The following is a 19589-nucleotide window of genomic DNA, read 5'->3' on the forward strand; positions in this document are numbered from 1 at the left end:
CTGCGCCTCCCAGCCACACCGACACACGGCGGCCCCTCTCCCCTACACCTCCTGGCCGCACCACCCGCCTCTCCTCCCACCCTCCGCTCCCCTCCTCTCCCGTCCCCTCCCCTCCTTCCCCTCCCCTCCCCTCCCGGCGAGGGGCGGGAGGGGGCGTGGCAGGGCCGGAGTTTGTGTGGCTGGGACCCGGCTCCTTGCACTCGGAGTCCGCGCGAGGAGCCGGGCCCCGGCCGCTGTCCAGCCGCTCCGTGCCCCTCGCGCCCTGCGCCGCCGCCTCTCCGGGAGACGCTGCCACTCGCTCGCCATGGATACTCCTAGAGTCCTGCTGTCGGCCGTCTTCCTCATCAGTTTCCTGTGGGATTTGCCCGGTTTCCAGCAGGCTTCCATCTCATCCTCCTCGTCGTCCGCGGAGCTGGGCTCCGCCAAGGGAATGCGAAGCCGCAAGGAAGGGAAGATGCCGCGGGCGTCACGAGACAGTACCACTGCCCGGGCGCCCCTGGAGCGCCACGAGCCACGACCGCGGCCACAGGATGAGCCCCGGCGGCGGCCGCCGCAGCAGCCCCAAGCGCAGGAGCCTCCCGGCAGGGGTCCGCGCGTGGTGCCCCACGAGTACATGCTGTCAATCTACAGGACTTACTCCATCGCCGAGAAGCTGGGCATCAATGCCAGCTTTTTCCAGTCTTCCAAGTCGGCTAATACGATCACTAGCTTTGTAGACAGGGGACTAGGTAAGTGGCAAAGAAGATGCCCCACGCCTCTCTCCCTGGAGCTCCGCAGCCACGGCGCTGCTCCGGCTCTGGCAGGAGGCTACATTTGTGAATTCCCTTCCCTCTCTGGACACCTCCCCCTTTCTTTTCTTAAACTGTTTTTCTCAAGCCCAGTAAGTTTCTGAATGCGGCTGCAGATTTTATTCCAGTTTGCAATCCTCCCTTCCTCGCTTCCTTCTTTCCCTTCCTTCCATTCTCTCCCCCTTCCTTCCTTCCTTCCTTCCTTCCTTCCTTCCTTCCCTCCTTCCTTCCTTCCTTCCTTCCTTCCTTCCTTCCTTCCTTCCTTCCTTCTCTTGTCTTTTGCAGAAAGCAGCGCGGTGGCCGCTCATCTGGTGGCTGGTGGAGGAAGCGTGGAGGACGGGAGGTGGCAGGCAAATGACTGGGTCTGGAGAGGGGCCGCGGCGGGGACTGACGGCACACTCGCCACGGGGTCTCGGGTTGTGCGCGGTGCGCTGTACAAGGCCTGAGCTGCCGTGGACGACCGGGCCGGGGCGGCGGGGGTGGGGGGTGGGGGAGGGGGAGACATGGGGCATGAGTGAGCGTTGGAAAGTCCCGAGCTCCCATCCGATCGGGGTGGGGGAAAAGCCGGCAGATGCAAGTCCCGCGGTCCGAGGAACAAGTCCGCGAACTGCGTCGGGCAATGCCCTGACTCAGCCGCTGCACGGGTTCTCAGCCCTTCCCTGCACTGGATGTGGGGATCATCAGCCCGGCAGGAGCTCCGCGCCCTCGAGCGTTTTTTGCTCCTCCAGCGCGCTCACCGCTGCGAGGCGGTCGGCGAGTAGTTTCTGCTAAGGCAGGGGCAGCAACCGACAGGACGGGGCAGGGGCAGGGCAACTAAGTCTAGGGATTTGTTGGTACTTAATCCATATGGGTGCATGGATATGCTCATCCACCTTTCCAGCCAGGCAACGCTCCTCTCTCTGAGCTCCCAGGGGCCCTGTCCCTGGTCCCCTCTGAGGGCGTGGGTGCAAGAGTGGACGCCTGCGGAAACTCCTGCACCCGCTCCTTGCCACCCGCGTTGGTCCTCGCTGTGAGTGCCTCCCAGAGAACCTTGAGCTCCCCTTGGTCCCAGAAACTGAGTAAGGATCCACGGGCGCCAGGAACTCAGCTCCTAAAGAGGGGAGACAATAACGTGGAAGGAGACAGGAAAGGAAGGGAGATGAAGGAAAGAAAAGGGAAAGGGGAGGAAGGGGACGTGAAGAAAGGAAGGAGGAGATTAAAAAAAAAAAAGATTAAGGATAGAGACTTAGGTTCGCGGCTTTGACCAATTCCCCGCCTCCCACTTCCAGGTCAATGAAAGTGGGGTGGCTCGGGAACCGGCGAGCGCCAGGGTTCAGGCGGACAGGGCTGCTCCCTCCCCGCCTGCGGTGAGTACACGCTCGTCCACGGAGCTTTTCGGAGGAGGCTAACGGCCCCCAGGCCCCCAAGGCCCGGGCTCTTCCCGGGCTTCAGACCCCAGCCTCCACCCTTGTAGCCACCTTCCTTGCGGGCCAGGGTTCCTGCCCACGCTCGGTTCGCCGCTGCAGCCGAGGTCAGCGAGGTTCATGAGCTGCTGAAAGGTCCGGGCGGCAAATTAACGCCTGCTATTTTATGGTGATTTTAGGACTTCTAAAGTCACCTTTGCAGATACACACGGCTTCTTCGCAGCGCTGCAACTGCATCCCCAACCTCTGTGCTGCCAGCGCAGCTCGCCCCCCTCCCCCCTCCCCCAGTCTTTGCCCTCCCTCAGGAGTCTCCCTCCCTCCAAATCGTCTTTACCGTCCGTCTTCTCTACTCCTCTAGTCAAAGACTACCCTGCACATCCCTAGTGGAGACACTAAGGAAGCTCAGAGAAAATAGCTCAAGAGGCCTTTCCCCAGGGGAAGAAATCCTGGAGGCCCAGGCTGGCGGGCGGCTGGGCGCAAGTTTTCTTTTCCCCAAAGGAAGTGGCAAGAATCTCCGCCCCTCCCCCAAGCAGGCACCCCTAACTCGTAAGCTTCGCCCTGCGAGTTTGGCACGGGACCCAGAGACCCTGCAGGCTCTTCGGAGGTGTCTACCGAAGCCTGGGGCGTGCAGGCAGGAGTGGGAGGTCTCTGGGGGATTCAGGTCCAGCGCAGACGCGGGCTCGCTTCACCTTTGCGGGCGCCGCAGCCTCTCCCCCGGCACCGCGCTGGGCGTCCCCGGGCGCCAGAGGTAGGGAAAGGGACTGGCTGCGAGCCCAGGCCCAGGGGGCCTCTGTTCCCGAGCCAAGGTCTCCAGGCTAGCCGGACCAAGATCCAGACGTCGGCTTCAACTCTGGAACGCGGTCCCCAGCCGGAGGAGACGCGGAGTGACCACTTGGACCGCAGCTTCGAAGGCACGGTCTCCTCCACGCTCTCAGGTTCCCAGCAAACGCGAAGAAGGGCAGTCAGTTGGCTGGGAAGGCTGTGCGGCTCGCCGCACGCCGCTCGGGGTGAAGGAGTGCGGAGCCCAAGGCAGGAGGGGGCGCGCAGAGGAGGGGGGTGTGTTGCGGGCTACAGCGCCAGCTTGATAAAGGGAAAGCCTCACTTTCCCTCTCACTGATTTTGATTTGATGTGTCACCGGCGGTGACCTCGGGCTGGACCTTCCGGGGCTTGCTTAGCATCGGGCCCCTGATTGGAGTGTTTCAACTCAGCGATCTAATTGAGGGTTCATGTCATAACACATCAAACGGTGTCTAGTCTCCCGTGATGGAAGGGACCCGCCAGCCGCGCATCCCTGGCTCCCCGCGAGGACTTCCGCCCCTCTCACGTGGGGACTCTGAACCGCGCCAAACCCGCCTACATCCCCTCCCCCACCCCGTGGATGGCGGGGCAAGGAGGAAAGAGCCGCGGCCAGCCGAGAGCTGGGCCAGCCGCGCTGACTTGGCGCCTTGCCTCGGGGATGTTTAAATCGCCGTCGAGTGCGGCAGGCTTGGCTTGGCGGAGCGGGGGACCCTCAGGGGGAGGAGCAAAGAAAATGGAAGGAATTCTGAAGCCTGTTCAGGAGGCATGAACTCCTTGCTCACGTACAATATTTGTAAACAGCCTTCCTCGCCCGGGAACCCCGGAACCTCAAAGTTACCCCTCAGGCTTGCGACTGTGGGCGAGCAGGGATAAAAATCAGTCGGAAGTGAATGAAGAGCGCTTTGCGTCTATAAAGATAGCACGTTCTCTATTACCTCACCCTTGCCACCTTCTCCCACCCCCTCCCACACACATACCCAACGAGGAGACCTTATTGGAAGTTTTATTTTCTAAATGTCCCTCCTTTCGATTTGCTCTCCAAACATCCAGGGGTAATACTAACCAACATATATTGAGCATTTACTGCATACCGAGTACTGTGCTAAAATCTGTTACCTGAATTATTTCATTTAATTCTAACAACAACCCCTGGGGAAAGTGCTACACTCACTGGTTTACAGGTGAATTAAGGAAGACAAAGAGGTTAAGTTAAGCAAGTTGCTTAAGGTCACACAGAGGGGCGAAGCACATAACCAATTCTAGATCCTGCATGCTTAACTATGGCACTACACGGGTAGGGTAAAGGGTGAGGAAGTTTCTAAGGATGGTGGCAGGAAGCAGAAGTTTTAAAAAAATGGGCAGATTTCCCATCTGGTCTAATATTCTTCTGTGATTTCTTAAGATCCAGTTTGGAGTTGGAGTGGAACTTTGGATTTGAGGGTAGGAATCCGTGCTGTGCATTGCTTCCTCTTTGTGCTCTTTGGAAAGGCACAAACCATGCCATCCCTGATCTTTAAATATTCCTCCATATTGTTCTTTTAAAATGATTTTGAATCCACAAAGATGGAAAGTGTGTGCAGGTGTGTCTTGTTGCAGTTATAAGATCATAATGGATCAGGTTGGATATAGAGAAATTACAGTTAGCACATGGTGGAACCATTAAAAGGCCACTGGTACTGCAGCCCTAGAGCCCCAACCCTGGGGCCTGGGAAAGGCAGACAGTTGGAACTTCTGTGAATTCAACGTGGCTGAGAGATAGAGGGGGAGAGAAAGAGAAACAAACTTTGGACTTTCCGTTTATGGAGTGAGAAGTGCCACATAATTCCAACAAGGGGGGAAGAAACCTCCCCCTTGATTTTGGAAGAAACCAAAATGAGTCTAGGAATACTGGTGCGAGTTCGGTTTCCAGATGATTTGGAAATAAGAAGACTCCTAAAAAAATTTTTTCTGGTTATTGTTGTTGTTAGAATAGCCTTCTCAGAAAGGAGGCAGTAGGGAACAGATAAAAACCAAAAACGAGATCGGAATATCGGAACATCGGAACTTGACACCCTAGAAATGAATCGCTGAAAAGTTTGCCACCGCCCATTGTTGGCTTCTTGGTTTACCTTCTGGGTCGCGATTATCTGGGGGCAGGGCAGGACAATTGGGCTAGCCGTGCTGCGGGGAGGGTATTCTAAGAGCTGCAGCGTTCCCTCGCGATTGAAGTTCGTCTGGGACAGCATGTCAATGCAAAACAGCGAGTTTCTGGGTGGACCTGGGCCGCAGAGTGGCGTAATCAACGCAGCAGCGCTTTTGCCCCGACCCTGTTGTCGTTGGCAAACGGAAAATGAAATATAAGCAGGGAAGTATTTTAATGGGGACGGAGGGAATTCACAACTGTTAATTATTTGGTGACCTTGTATTCGATTTGTTTGAGTCCCTTATAAAAACACTAATGCAGACCAGACGGCCAAGTGAGGAAGCCGGCAGAAGGTTCCAATCTAGGCTTTATTTCCCCGGAAAGAGGGAACAGCCTTGGAAAAGGATTGCTGAGCATTCAAGTGTGCGTGTGAGAGCGCGCCCGCGTGCGCGCCGGCGTGGGGTTTGCATCGCTGTCCAGGTTCATGATCTTCTATCAGGCCTGTGGACTGGAAAGTCCCGGAAAAAGGCCTGGGGTGAGGGAAGGAAGCCTTAAAGAAGGAGTTTGTTCTTCTCTTCTGGTTGGAATGATTAAAACATTTTAAAGGCCACAAACCACAAACGCCTTAGCCATTGGCTTGTTGTTAAGTATCAGTTACTGTCACCCCCATCCCTAAGGCCTTAAGGGTTGCCTGACAAGACTCTTACAAGGGCCACCTTAGCAAGTAAGTTAAGAACACCTAGTACCTTCTGCTGCGAGAGTGCAAGTGGGGCCAGAATTCAGGGCGAGCTTCCTCTGCAGGGGAGGCTAATTTGAAAAGGAGTCCGAACGTTTTCCCCAGCGCGGGAGGCGCTTGGGCTCTGGGAGTTTGCGCGGTAGAGTTGCCGGTGGGGGAGGGGATCCAAAAACGTGCTCAAACATCCTTGTCTTTTCTCCACATTAAAAAAAAAAAAAAAAATTACCTAAACCACAGCTCACCGCAGGCCTTGAGAATCGCAAACTGAATGAAGACATGAAACCTCCCCCTCGCGACCTGCGAGTTTGCGCGCCGCCTGGACCCAAAGGGAACGCGGGCGTTGCACAGGAGGAGGTCCTAAAGCAACCGGGTTTTTTCCCAGTCGGAGTTCTCTGGGTTCTGGAGGCACGCCTCCGTGCAATTGGTGCCGTTTTCCTGGGGCGGCGACAGGGGTAGGAGAAGAGAAGGAGACGCAGAGGTGGGAGGAAGATGTTATGGCAGAGGTAGGACAGAACGAAAACGGTTTCCTGGCAGGACTGCCGCGAGCAGTAAACGATGCAGAGCGCATCAGCAATAATCCCGGGGGGTCTCTTAAGTAAAGTGAAGGGCATTAGTTCAATAAATCCTCGGGTATGGAATAACCCTGGGCAAACGCTGCTCTCTGGACCCGGGGACGGTATCCCAGCCGAGGCCGCGAGGTGTGGTTAGCGGGAACGTCGGTCCTCCGCGTCCTTTCGTTGCTTGGCACCAACCGCCTCCCTGCCCGTCCCTCCCCGCCCTACCCCCGCCTCTCTTAAAGCCCTGGCTGTTTATTTTTAAGCTCAATGGCGGTTAAGTGGTGTCTTCTGTTTATAGGAATTAAATAGGTCCTCGTCGGCCTAATGGGTTCCAGGGTTGCTGTTCTCTGCCTTCCAGGACAGTCCATTAGCGCTGCTGGGGGCCGAGAGCTGGGTTGGCGTGGCGTGAGCCGCTGCAGGCGCTGGGAGGGACTGGCCGCGGGCGCCTGGCCGCACCGGCCAGCTTTCCAGAAGATGCGCGCGCCGCGCCGCCAGTGGCCCGGGGGTCTGGGGGCGGAGTTCGGCTTAGGCACGCGGTAGTGGGCGTGCTGGAGAGGAGAAGGGCGGGCCTCTGGCCCAGTCGGAAGCGGTTTAGCTGACCAAGCCTAGCAGAGAGTAGGGGCAGGAGCAGCGCGGAGAGTTGGCTTTGGGATCCCGGTGGTTTACACGCCCCCCTGCCCCCCCTAAAGAACGTAGGAACCAAAGAAAATCCGTGCGCCTGCTTTGCAAATCTGGCTTCCAGGCACCTTGGTCCAGCCCTCATCCCACTTCCCAGCCGACTGCTGCTCCCGCGCCCCATGGGGAGTTGATGTTGAGTGAGTGAATGATGTTAGACGATGGTCCACAGCTGCCTCCGCGAATCTCATTTTGCTGCGACGTTGGTTCGGAGGTCAGCCCAAGGTGAGCGCAGTAGAGCAGAGTTTCCACTACCCTCCTTCAGAAGCCGCGCCCGGCCCAACACTTTCAAGAGCTCACCATTGAGGTTTCTCCTGCGCAGGAGCCCTGGGCACTCAAGTCCTTTCCTGTCCACACAGCACGCCAATTTGAACCCCTCTCCCCACCTGCAAACCCGAGAACTGGTCGGGGAGGAGAAACCAAATAAAACGGGAACCTTTTCTACTTTTGATCTCGAAACTCTCTAGTTAAAGGCCTGATCGTATTCCACCCCTGAAGGCTGCCTCGCGGCAGAATTTCCTCCTTCCCTCCAACCCTGGGCCTGTGTGGCTCCAGTGGGCTCCCAATGACCCTACTGGTCCGCAGTGCAGCGAGGGCGGCCCCTGGCACATCACCCGGTCCGGGCCCTGCACGCACAGCTCCAAGGGAAGGGCAGTGACCTTCGGAAGGCATGGGGACCCGGCGGAAAGATGGGGAGAGAAGGGTACAGCTTGTGGCAATAGTACCGAGCTTCCTTTTGGATTTCATCCTCAGTGGTGTCAAATTAAGATTCTGGTGAGACTGCCCTGAAAAGAGAGCCCGGTGAAGTGTTCTTGATCTCGGCTTCGAATCACTGGTTCTTGAACCCCTCTCAAGAACGCGTGACCACGAGGTTTCGCACTAAGTTCTTGGACACCACTTTACAAGGAATCCATTTCATCTTAGAGAAACAAAAGAATCTCCTTGAAGCACCTTGGGAGTCCTGCTGGGGGTGCACAGGGCCCAGTGCTCAGGGGAGAGGGCTGGTCCTCCTCTCCTGCCAGAACCTGGCCTCATTGCCACGGAAGGCTGTGCTGAGGCTAGCAGGGCCCCCGAAGTTTGCCTTCCATTGGGTGGCATCTGGGGTTCTCCTTCTCTCCCCTCCCACCCTCACTCATTTGCCTCTGGCTGGGCCAGAGCGTGGTGCACTAACACTGGGATTTCTCTGTGGGATCCAGGTGGGCCACCAGGCCTGCTTAATCCTGTGGGGTTCACAAGGCCCAGGCTTCTTGGAGGGAGGAGGGCACAGTCTGCCAGGCTTGGGAGAAAGACTAGAAAAACCTCTCCAGATTCCGTGGAGGACCCGCCTTGGGCCTCTCTGATCTTTGAAAGGAGGAAAGAAGCTGAGAAACACAGGGCACGCTATTGGAGAAAACACCGGGGAAGCCAAGAGATCCAGAGAGAAGCTGGGCGGGTGAGTGTGTGGTGAGGAGACACACACCTACCCACTGACTGGGGTTTCTCAGGCGACGTGCTCTGCATCTGGGCCCTGCACTCAGCCTCAGGGGCCATTCATTGCTACAGCCCATCTCCCCGCCAAATGTGTCTGGCCCTTTGCGGGTGAAGAACATCTGGAATGTCACCTTCATCCCCACCCCAGATTGGCTCTGTGGACAGATCATGCCTCCTCCCCAAAAGGGCTCCACAGTGGGAGGTGAGGAGTGGGGCAAGGAGACCAACCCCCAGGCCTCTCAGGGCTGCATCTGCCCAGCCAGGGAGCCAAATGGATTAGCATCTGGGCTAGCGCTGGCCCTGAGCCCACAGAGGAGGGAACCTGCTGGGAGGGACCTATCCTTGATGAGGTTCTGGCCGGAGGTTAGTTGTTCACCTGGAAGTTGTGCGAGAGACCTCAGTAGTGGATGACATAATGACACAGGGGCACTGAGATGGATCAATGTGATGGAGGTGAGGCCACAACCCCTGTGGGCCTTAGACTTCCCTGTGACCTCAGATGAATAGGAACTGGAAGTCCGTGCTTCTCTCTTTACCCCTTTGCCCAGCGCCTTTCCTTCATTCACTTCTGGAAGTCCTGCCAAAGTAAGTGGATTGCCTCTCCTCAAAGAAGGCCAAGAGGAGTATAGGTGCATCTTCTGCCTACCTGGCTGTAGGCAGTTATAGTGATATTGACTGCATTCACTGGGCGCTTCTGTGTGTCATGCACAACTGGCCATGAGTGCCTTGACTCTGACCTTTACAATGACTCTGCAAAGTGGGGGATGGTTCTCCCATTTTACAGACGAGGCATATGAGGCTGGGAGAGATTATGTGACCTAGAGTATCCAGGGTCACCCAGCCAATAAGTCACAGGTCAGGTTTCAAATCTATGTCTCTTAGACTCTACATTCCTGTGCTAATTCCGTGTTGTCAGTAGTAACCAATATTTGCACATGTCTTCAGATAAATATCTTTCCTACTCTTTCTCTCATTTGCTACCCCTCCTTCAGTGACTCTTGTGAGCTGGTGTTATCTTCATTTTGTAGATGAGAGAATTGTTTCCCTGTAAGTTCTCTTTCAAAACTCTAGTTGTTAACATCCCTTCAGTTCTGCTGTTTAGGAAGTGATTTACTCTAGGACACCAGAGATCGATGCCTTTCCCCCAAGCATGGGCTGCATGAAAGAGCAGGAGCCTTCTCAGGGTTTCTGCCAAACACAGAGTTCAAGGGCTGGGGTGTCCAGGGTGGTGGCACAGACACTGGAGCCAGACTGCCATGTCTAACTCTTCGTATCTTGGGCAAGTTACTATTCCACAATCTGTATTTTAAGTTTTCTGGTCCATAACATGAGCAGAGTAGTGATATCCTTTTCTTTGCCACAGTTAGTTTCGAGGCTTAAATGAGTTATGAGAATTTAGATTATGCACAGCAGATGGTAATTGCTACACCAGTGTTTGCTATTACGATTTTTATTCTGGATGGTCAAGCCGGAGTACCCAGTAGAGCCTGAATTGTGTGGACTGCCTCCTGGATCTGCCCCTCAGTGAGGATGCTTAGTGAGCTCAGCAGTTTGCAACAGATCTCAACAGAGCCAGGACTCGGGACAAGAATACAGGGGGAGGCTTGGGTTATTCCTGTGTCCCAGGAGAGGGTAATCGTTGGAGCACGAAGTACTCAGAGGCCTTCACGCCGCAGGGGAGAGGGCTGGAGCCTCATTTTTACTCACCCTGTACACCGAACTCGATTTCCAACCTGTAGACTTTGGCACCTCAGGGCAGTGCTGAAGCTGAGTGATCTAGGGAACAAGCGAATCCAAATCTAGCCATGAAATCCCTGCGTGGAGATCGTCTTCCTTCTAGTAAAGGAAGAAAAAGGAAGAAAAAGGAAGATTCCGGGGGAACCCAGTTCCCTGGGAGTTGATGGCACTGGTGATGAATGTGTGTCGCGTGTCCTCCCTCCCTCTTTGCACCACCGCCCAATCAGAGCGGTGGAAGGGGGCGTGGCCGCAGGTCGGAGGGCGTAGGAATTAGGTCCTTCAGATCTTGCCCTTCACTAGCTGCAGGACATTGGGCAAGTGAAGATACCTCGCAGAACGCCAGTTTCCTCATCTATAAATAAGTGTAACAATAGAATGGGCCTCACACCCCGCGGTGAGGATCCAGGGACAGAGCCCATCAAAGCCCTGAGCACGTGCCTGCCGCAAAGGCGCGCCCCAGGAACGCTCAGTGCTGCTGTTGGCTCGAAAATGACGGGGGTTGGGGGAAAGGCTTAACTGCAAAGACATCTGGAGTTTTCTTTGTAAAGATGGGTGCCGATCCCGCCTCTCCCATCCCTCCACCTAGGGAAGTGGGCATGGGAAAGCCCACTATCATCTCGGCTCTCGGAGCCACCGCCTAGTCGCACCCCTAGATCTGCGCCTTCGGAGGACTTGGGGCGGGACGCGTGGCGGGGTGGCGGGTGGAAGCGGGTGCGGGCCTGCCAGACGCTTGGCCATTCAAAGGATGGGAGCCCGACGCGCACGGAGGAGCTCTCTGAGAGAGCTGGGGCCGCGGGGGCACCCTCCGCGCGACGAGTGACAGAAAATCCCACAAGGACTCTCAAGAGAGATCTCAAGCAGCCTACATATCTCAGAGATGTCTTGGAAAAAATGCAGTACGGGCCCTTCCCGCTCCAAACCAAATAAAGTTGCGGGTTTTCAGAAACCCTCAACAGGGTGGCCCAGCTGAGCTGGCCCCAGCAGGAACAGCCCTGGGGGACCCTCAAGACACATTTTCTGCCGCTGCGCGTCTCTCGCTGAGGCTGCCCTCCTGGGGCTCAGGTTCCCGGGTGTCCGGTCTTTGGTGCCCTGAGCATCCTTTCCTTTCTGATCTGGTGTTTGTTTCTTACCTTCCTCCAGCCAAGCACTGAGGCTTCGACCTGCACTGATGACTTTACCTTCCTAGGCCAATTTTCTCATTTAAAATGGGTGTTATAGTCCCTGCCTTGCAAGTGATTAGTTCTTTCTCCCCCGTGTCCGCATTTGCTTCTTTTTAAAAATTGTTTATCAAATTCCATACCAGATGTGCATGTTTGAGGTCTCCTCACCTCAGCCTTTTGCCAACTTGCTCTTAATTCAAAAAAGGCTGACCTATTTATGAAGACTTTTCTTCAGATATACAGATGGTTTGTTCCTTCTCCTCCTTCCTCCATCCACCCACCTGGGAAAATTGATAAGCACAAATCCAGCAATTCTAACTTGAAAGGTCAGTACCTCCGCCTAATACTCCGCAAACACTGAGTTAACTGGGTTTGAGCCAAGCTGTAACAAACCAGATCCATGCAAATTAAAAGCAAAGTAAAAACTCCCATGATTTATTACTGATTGATTTCAATTTAAAGGCCTAAAACTTAGGATTCACTTCCAAGTTGTTTAAAAAAAAAAAAAGTTCCACAGACCGAATGAAAAGTGCATGTTTCTAGGGAGGGGGATGGGAGAGAGGGTCATTTGATGATATCGGCCCCAATTTATAAAGGACTTCAGCTCTCATTTACACAGGACTTAATGGGAGAGGAGGCTTGTGGAAGGGAATGTGAAGGGCTGGCTTCCCACCCACAGGTGGCCGTGGTGGCAGGGCCAGGCTTTTTGATGCCAGGTCAGCAGGCAAAGTGTCTTCAGGGTCACAGGGGATGGTGGTGTGTGCACTCCCCAGGTCGGATGCCTCCTCTGGGCTATTTCTGTGATTCATGGCTCCAGAGCAGGTCCAGACAGGTGGGGAATGTGGTCGGTAGGAGAGCTGTGCAGAGTTGCCACCTTCTTGGACCCTCTGTTAAGGGGTTAGAGGTTCTGGAGACCCAGTGAGAGTACATGTGGCAGAAAGAGTAAAAAAAAATGTGGGGGTGGCTGTGGGGTAGGGGCAAAAAGGAGCTGAGAGAAACAGTGACTTGGTTCTGGTGAGTACCACCTTAGACCCTGCCCTGGGTCCTGTGCTTTGGAGGACCCTATTTTGCCCGGCCCCCAATGGCACCTGATCCACAAGGTGGGGAAATGGGGAAATGTAAAGAGCCAAGGGAACATGCTCATCTCAATTAGTGGTTCTTAAAGTCGGATCCCAGACCAGCAGAATCAGCATTACCTGGGAACGGAGAAAAATGCAAATTCTGGGCTCCACAACAACTCCCTGGGGCCTGAGAGAAGTTCTATTTCTAACAAGGGTGATGCTGTATGATGTGATGCTTATCTTGCAGATTTAGGGACCCTTATAGGTTTAGTGGCCTTGAGAGCTACTACTCTACTGTGGTACCCAAACCATCGAGCTCTTGCCCAAATAGCCCAGGGCCCCCTTCCAGGGCCCGGGCAGCTACTTCATTGGGTCTGTCCTCCAGAGAGTGTATGGACACCACTGAAACATGCCTGGGCAGCTTGGACCTATGAGCAAGGGTGTCCACAGTCATTCAGGCGTGGCTGCTCAAGCTGTGGGGTGGAGCTGGTATGGAAAGAGAAGGGGGCAGGTTACAGAATGAAGTCCCCATTTGCATTCTTCCCTTGAGCCCTGGAAAGATTATGAGCTGGCTGGTCTTGCTAGAAAGATCATCAGAAATCCCAAGGCTGCAGAATCAGTAGAGCCCTCTACAGATGCTTTCCTCTGTTTTGACCATTCTTGAGGACCAGAGAAATGTGACTCGGCTGTAGAGACTAACCATTATTAGCCCACACTTTTTTTTTTAAAAAGAGTAAAAACAAAAGAAGGCTGATTTCTCCATGTTTCATGAGAGAGAAATAAATAAATTACCCTTTACACCTTCCTATGCTCTCCAACCAGTGACAAACTGTCTTAAGAGTTATGTAAGCAGAGATGGAAATGATTTCCTTATGGCGTCCATGTTTTATTCCCAGCAAGGCCTGCAAATGTAGTTGGGACTGTATCCCCCATCCCTCATACCCCAGCCATTGCTGGTTGCTTTTAAACTCTAGTACCTGCACTCCAATAGAGAGGCAATGGGGCAGTGGGGCTTAGGGGCTAAATGTTCCAACTCTGGAATTAAATAGACTTAAGTTTGGATCTCAACTTTTACCACTTACTAGCTGTCAGACTTCAGTAATCAACTTAATTTCTCCAAACCTTGGTTTTCCCGCCTGTAAAATGGAACTATCTACCTCACAGAACTGGTCTGTGCTTGCAGATAAAGTAAGGATGAAAAATATGTCAGCCTTCACAATACTTAGCTGGTGCAGCAAATGCCTTCGGTTTGTCCCTCTCATCACATCCTTCGTTGGGGGAGAGAGAAATATGAGAGGCAAGAAAGTGAAGCCTAAGGCAATAGGTCCAGAGATCTGGGTGGTGGCTGAAGGTTGTCAGACGCAGGTTTCTTTAAAGGAGGAGAAGAAAGTGTGCTGAGTTCCCACTGATTTTAATGTGACCCTGGTCGGTTTGAAGGTCTTGGCTTCCATAAATCAACCGCCTCCAGCAGCTTTTCCCTCTTCACCTCTCTAACCCTTCCCACAGCTCCATCTCAGGTTGGGACATGTGCCTGAGAGTGAGGTAGCCTGCCCTGCAGGCAGCCCGGAGTGGGGACTGGGTTTGGCTGAGGCTCCAGGTCCAGTGCCCTGGGGCTACATCGGGACAGGCAGTAAGAGTCGGACCGGGACCCAGTGACACTTTTACTGTTGAAATCGAACCAAACTTTACTAGCTTCTGGGGAAAGCTGGGGGCTTTGGGGATTTTTGTATTTGCTGGGTTGTAAATATTTTATGAGAAGGCAGCCCAGGAAAATCTGGTTAGCTTTCCGCCTTGCACGCTGAAGTGGGGTTGGCTTCATGCACAAATGCGTCAAAAAAGAAGTCAAGTTTTGCCTTGGTCCCAAAGAATTCACCTTGGATCTTTAAAAGCCTGTTATTCCCCTCACCCCCCCAATTATGTGCCCTAAATTTCTTTTTCTTATTTGTAACCAAAAATTTAATCTTCAAAAGATTAGTTCCAAAGCAAGATTTCAAGATGGGTGGGTGGGTGGAGGGGAGAATGTCACTGTGTGTGTGTGTGTTTGAGGTTTTCTCCTGATGTATTTCTCATTGACTGCAGGGTCTTCTCAATGGATAGTTGCCTGGTGTGTGTGTGTGTGTGTGTGTGTGTGTGTGTGTGTGTGTGTGTGTGTGTGTTCATTTGCCTCACCCCCACCCCCACCCCCGGCCGACTTCTGAAAGCTTGGTTGCTCTTTTGTTAGTTGTTAAAATGGTTGGTAAATTTGAAAAAGCAAGCAAGCAAGCAAGCAATCTCATAGCAGATCTTCATTCTGTCAGCTTTGTGCTGGGCCTAAATACTTCAGCAAAAGTGTCTAAGGGGCAGCAATGCTCCCCGAGACCAGGGGGTCTAACTAGGGCTGCATCTTCAAATCATCTTGGAGCTTAAAAACAAAAACAAAACCCAAAATGAACAAACAAAATCTAGCAAAAACCCAGTACCCAGGCTCTGTCCAGAGATCTTGTCTCAATTGGGCTAAAGCAAGCCCTGGCACTGGTAATTTTTAAATTCTCTGGATGATTATAAGGGGCACCCAGAGTGAGAATAACTGCTCTGGAAGTCTCCACTTCCTGACCAGCATGTACTCCAGGTCAGGCACAGCTATACCGGCTGCGGCGCAAGGGACAAGACACGGTCCTAGCTCCTATGGGCCAGGGGAGGCGGGGCAGGGTGTTGCTGGGAAAGGCAGACCACTAAGGAGACAAATAGAAACGAGGTCACCGTAGATAGTGCTAAGTGGGGTGAGATAATAAACCCGGGTCCTGTGATAGTGACGGAGGGAGGCTACTTTAGATTGGGGTGGTCGAAGATGGCCTCTCGGAGGAGGTGGCATTTGGACCGAGACGTGAATGATGAGAACGACGAGCCAGTCGGCCGAAAGGAGGTCTGGGGAAAGCGCGGCCCGGGCCCACGACCACAAAGGGCACATTAGTGGTTACGCAGGCTCCTGGGGGAAAACCCGGGAGGCCGCCGCCGCAGCCGCCGCTCCAGCAGCCACCGACTTCCGCCCTGGGAGTCCGGGACTGATGGGGGGGGTGGAGGGGGGCGTTCGGGGAGGGGAGGCCTGCCCTGGTGCTCTCCCCCCCCCTTAGCTGCGCACTGGCCCGGGCGGGGAGCCGGGTAGTCAGGCCCCGGGCTGGCCGAGCAGGACTCCCAGCCGGCCTGCCCCGCTGCCCGCCCTTTTCCTCCCGGGCGCGGCCGCCGAGCACCGGGCTGATCTCCCCCTTAAGTGAAACTGACTGTAATGATTTTTTATCTCGCAGACGATCTCTCGCACACTCCTCTCCGGAGACAGAAGTATTTGTTTGATGTGTCCACGCTCTCAGACAAAGAAGAGCTGGTGGGCGCGGAGCTGCGGCTCTTTCGCCAGGAGCCCGCAACGCCCTGGGGGCCACCGGCCGGGCCGCTCCACGTGCAGCTCTTCCCCTGCTTGTCGCCCCTGCTGCTGGACGCGCGGACCCTGGACCCGCAGGGGGCGCCCCGGGCCGGCTGGGAAGTCTTCGACGTGTGGCAAGGCCTGCGGCAGCAGCCCTGGAAGCAGCTGTGCTTGGAGCTGCGGGCCGCGTGGGGCGAGCCGGGAGCCGGGGAGGCCGAGGCACACGCGCCGGCGCCCCAGCAGCCGCCGCCCCCGGACCTGCGGAGTCTGGGCTTCGGCCGGAGGGTGCGGCCCCCCCAGGAGCGCGCCCTGCTCGTCGTGTTCACCAGATCCCAGCGCAAGAATCTGTTCGCCGAGATGCGCGAACAGCTGGGCTCGGCCGAGGTCGCGGGCCCCGGCGGCGCCGGCGCCGAGGGGTCGTGGCAGCCGCCGTCGGGCGCCCCGGACGCGGGGCCTTGGCTGCCCTCGTCCGGCCGTCGGCGGCGGCGCACAGCCTTCGCCAGCCGCCACGGTAAGCGGCACGGCAAGAAGTCGAGGCTGCGCTGCAGCAAGAAGCCCCTGCACGTGAACTTCAAGGAGCTGGGCTGGGACGACTGGATTATCGCGCCCCTGGAGTACGAAGCCTACCACTGCGAAGGCGTGTGCGACTTCCCGCTGCGCTCGCACCTGGAGCCCACCAACCACGCCATCATCCAGACGTTGATGAACTCCATGGATCCCGGCTCCACCCCGCCCAGCTGCTGTGTGCCCACCAAATTGACTCCCATCAGCATCCTGTACATCGACGCGGGCAATAACGTGGTCTACAAGCAGTACGAGGACATGGTGGTGGAGTCCTGCGGCTGCAGGTAGCGGCGCCTTTCCTGCCGCCTTGGCCCCCGACGGCAGGGGAGGCCTGACTGCAGAGAGGCCGAAGAGCTGGCCTCGGAGGAGGCAGAGGGTGGGGGGAACAGCCTGGACGTGCAGCCGGGTGGGAGAGGAGGGAGCTCAGCCCTCCCAGAACCTTCCACCTGCCAGCCCAGAGGGAGATACGGATTTTCACACCTTGCATGGCCACCCAGGAAAAACAAGCCAAGGAGGATTTCTTTAGTTGTTTTTGTTTTTTCCTTTTTCTTTATTATTGTGGCTTTGGATTTCCTTGTGTGCCTCACAGGTTTTGATAGGAGGTGGGGGGCGGGGAGACGCAGACCTGGTGCTCAAGCGCTCCATGGATTGAAAAATGTATAGCTTAAGAAGAGAAACAGTGTGGGAGGAAGAATCACCTTTGACCACGTCTGGGTTTGATTGTTTTCTACCCATGCAAAGAAGGTGGGGTTTTCTCCGGCCATGTCATAGCCTGTGCCTTGTGACCTCCCGAGCAGAGAGTGTTCCAAAAGAGGAATTAGCACGGAGAATAGGAAAGCCAGGAAGGGCCCTGCCTTTAGAAGAACTTGCTTGTATACCGGGCTCTGCCTTGGCCTCTCCCAGTACAGGGAGCCGGCAACCGGCAACCGGCAACCGGCAACCGACATCTCACTCAAGGGGGCTCAGGTCGCTGCCTTTACTGTTGCTTTTTCTGGTCGGGGAAAGGGGAACTGGTATGGATGGAATGACAAGAATGAGTCCAAATGGAACCCCCTGAAGGATAATGAGAAACCACCAGGCCTGCCTCTGAGGGGGCTGACACTGAGGTGTATGAACCAGGCTGAAGGTAACCCAGGAAAGGCCCTTCTGTGGGGTCTGTTTCTAATTGATTTCTTTCAACAGAGTTTGCCAAAATTCAGACATCCCCTCTTAAGGGGAAGGTGATTTTCCAGTTAAACAAAAAGCGAGTACGGGATGGGAAGCTATATAAGTAAGGTAAGAGGTGTGGAGAAGGGGGAATGAGCCAAGAAGCAGAGGCTGAAGTCAGGAGGGGAGGTGGTGGGCCCCTCAGAAGGATGGGGACATAGGGGCCAGTCCAGAAGCAGGGAAGAGGGATTCCAGTCCCTGTGCCCAGAGATTTCTTTCACATCTATGTTCCCTCCCCTCTCTCTTAACATTCCTGAAAGATTACCTACCAGCCAGCGATAGCCCAGGGCTCCCCCAAAAGAATTGTTTCAGATTGTAATTACCAGTTAGGCAATGTTTTTAAAACTTAGTAATGAGAAACTGTGAAAAGAGCAAAGTGTTACATTGAGCTCCGGGTGGGAGATGGGGAAGGGACAGTGAGGAAGGAGGCAGGGGTGGGATTCATCTTCCGGAAGGAAGCAGGAGAGAGCAAAGCGCAATTTAAATACCCATTCCCAGACTGCCAAACGCATGGACTTTCCTCCAGGCTGCACCAGTATGATTTCCAAACATTGCCCATGAGTAGAGTTAGTTTGCAGAGTTAGTTTCCTTCTCATCTTTGACCATGAAATGGTTTAAACAAGGGAACTTGTACCAACCATTAAAAAAGTTTTTGTTTTTCCTAAGTGGTTTTGCTCTCTCAATTTAAGCCTGTTGCTTGTTTGGTTCAGAGAACTACAAACTGTCCAAGAAAGGGTGAGAATGATAATAAATGCTAATATAAAATGTTAAGTAAAGAAAAAAAAAAGACTTGGCCAGGAGAAATAATTTAAAATGCACATTTGCTTTGGATGCACTGTTGTTCTGTTAAGGCTGTATATATTTGTTTATTTAAGGTGACTGAAAGTGCAAAGAGGAAGTGGATAGCATGCAATTCATCTTAATGTACAAACGTTATATGCACTCAAATGTTATAATTTCTAATATTTTTAAAGTTTATATTCGAGTTGTACAAAGTTAAGCATTAATCAGATATTTCATTCTTTCATAATGTTATCATTTTCTTAAATATTATTACAAAATTTTAAGTCTGTCTAATGGAGAGTTTTTTTAAACTGTCTACCTCACTATAATACAAGTATTTACAACACTAAAGTTACCAGAAGTCGATTTTATATTCAGAACATTTTTTACAGTATACTTTTCTTGGATGATATTCAATCTAATACTGTATTATTAAACTCATTTTCCCCCTTAATCACTCAGCCTGGTTTATATGGATCTATTTAGAAAAATCCTTTTCTCAAGGAACTACTGTCCATGGTATTTTGGTCCAGTATGGGACTGAATGTCTGATGAATTAAATGTCCATCCCTTAGAGCATTGCACTTTTTCTTCATAACTCTTCCACGAGTCTTCATGAAATTTTCACTCACCAGATTAAAGCCACATCCTTGTCAACTATTAGAACAGTGTTGATAAGCCTGTAACTCATTCCAGCATCTCAAGACCCCAAGTAAGAATCGGATTATTTTCTTGCTTTCTTTAATGTTGAAAAAAAGCTGTAAATCACTTAAGCCAAGCAAACTGTCAGTAACTCCTGTTTACAGGTACGGCATACAGCAAGCAGAAGGTGTGCTCGGTTCCTGCCTTTGTTCCCTTGCTGTAAATTAGGCTTGTACTTGCTGTACAAGTCTGAGCCCTCACTGTATGTCAGGTACAATGAGGCACATGCATTATTTCATGTAAACCCCTCAGAAACTCCAAGATGTAGGTATTATTTTTATCCCCACTTCACAGATGAGGAAACTGAGGTGCGGAGAGTTTAAGTAACCTGTCGGCGGTCATCCAGCCGGGGCATGGTACTTAGGTTTTAAACCTAGTTCTTTCAGACTCTAGAGCCTGAGGTGTTAACCACTGTACAGTTCTCCCCCAACA

The 19589-nt window shown here is 53.6% G+C and overlaps 1 protein-coding gene across 2 annotated transcripts; it reads left to right on the forward strand.

Annotated features, from left to right (window-relative positions):
• Nucleotides 1-304: 304 nt before the first annotated feature.
• Nucleotides 305-16754, forward strand: GDF6 (growth differentiation factor 6). Of its 2 annotated transcripts, XM_088023115.1 has the most exons (3): nt 305-463; nt 530-728; nt 15790-16754. In XM_088023115.1, exons 1-3 carry the CDS (start codon nt 305-307, stop codon nt 16752-16754), a joined length of 1323 nt encoding a protein of 440 aa, XP_087879241.1. The 2 variants fall into 2 exon arrangements, with proteins under 2 accessions (XP_087879241.1, XP_027965386.1); XM_028109585.1 differs by having other exon boundaries at nt 305-728.
• The last annotated feature ends 2835 nt before the right edge of the window (nt 16755-19589 follow it).

This window comes from Eumetopias jubatus, unplaced genomic scaffold (genome assembly GCF_037043125.1).
Source record: "Eumetopias jubatus isolate StellerSeaLion01/CBP00866 unplaced genomic scaffold, mEumJub1_p1.0 scaffold_4, whole genome shotgun sequence".
Taxonomy (NCBI): Eukaryota; Metazoa; Chordata; class Mammalia; order Carnivora; family Otariidae; genus Eumetopias; species Eumetopias jubatus.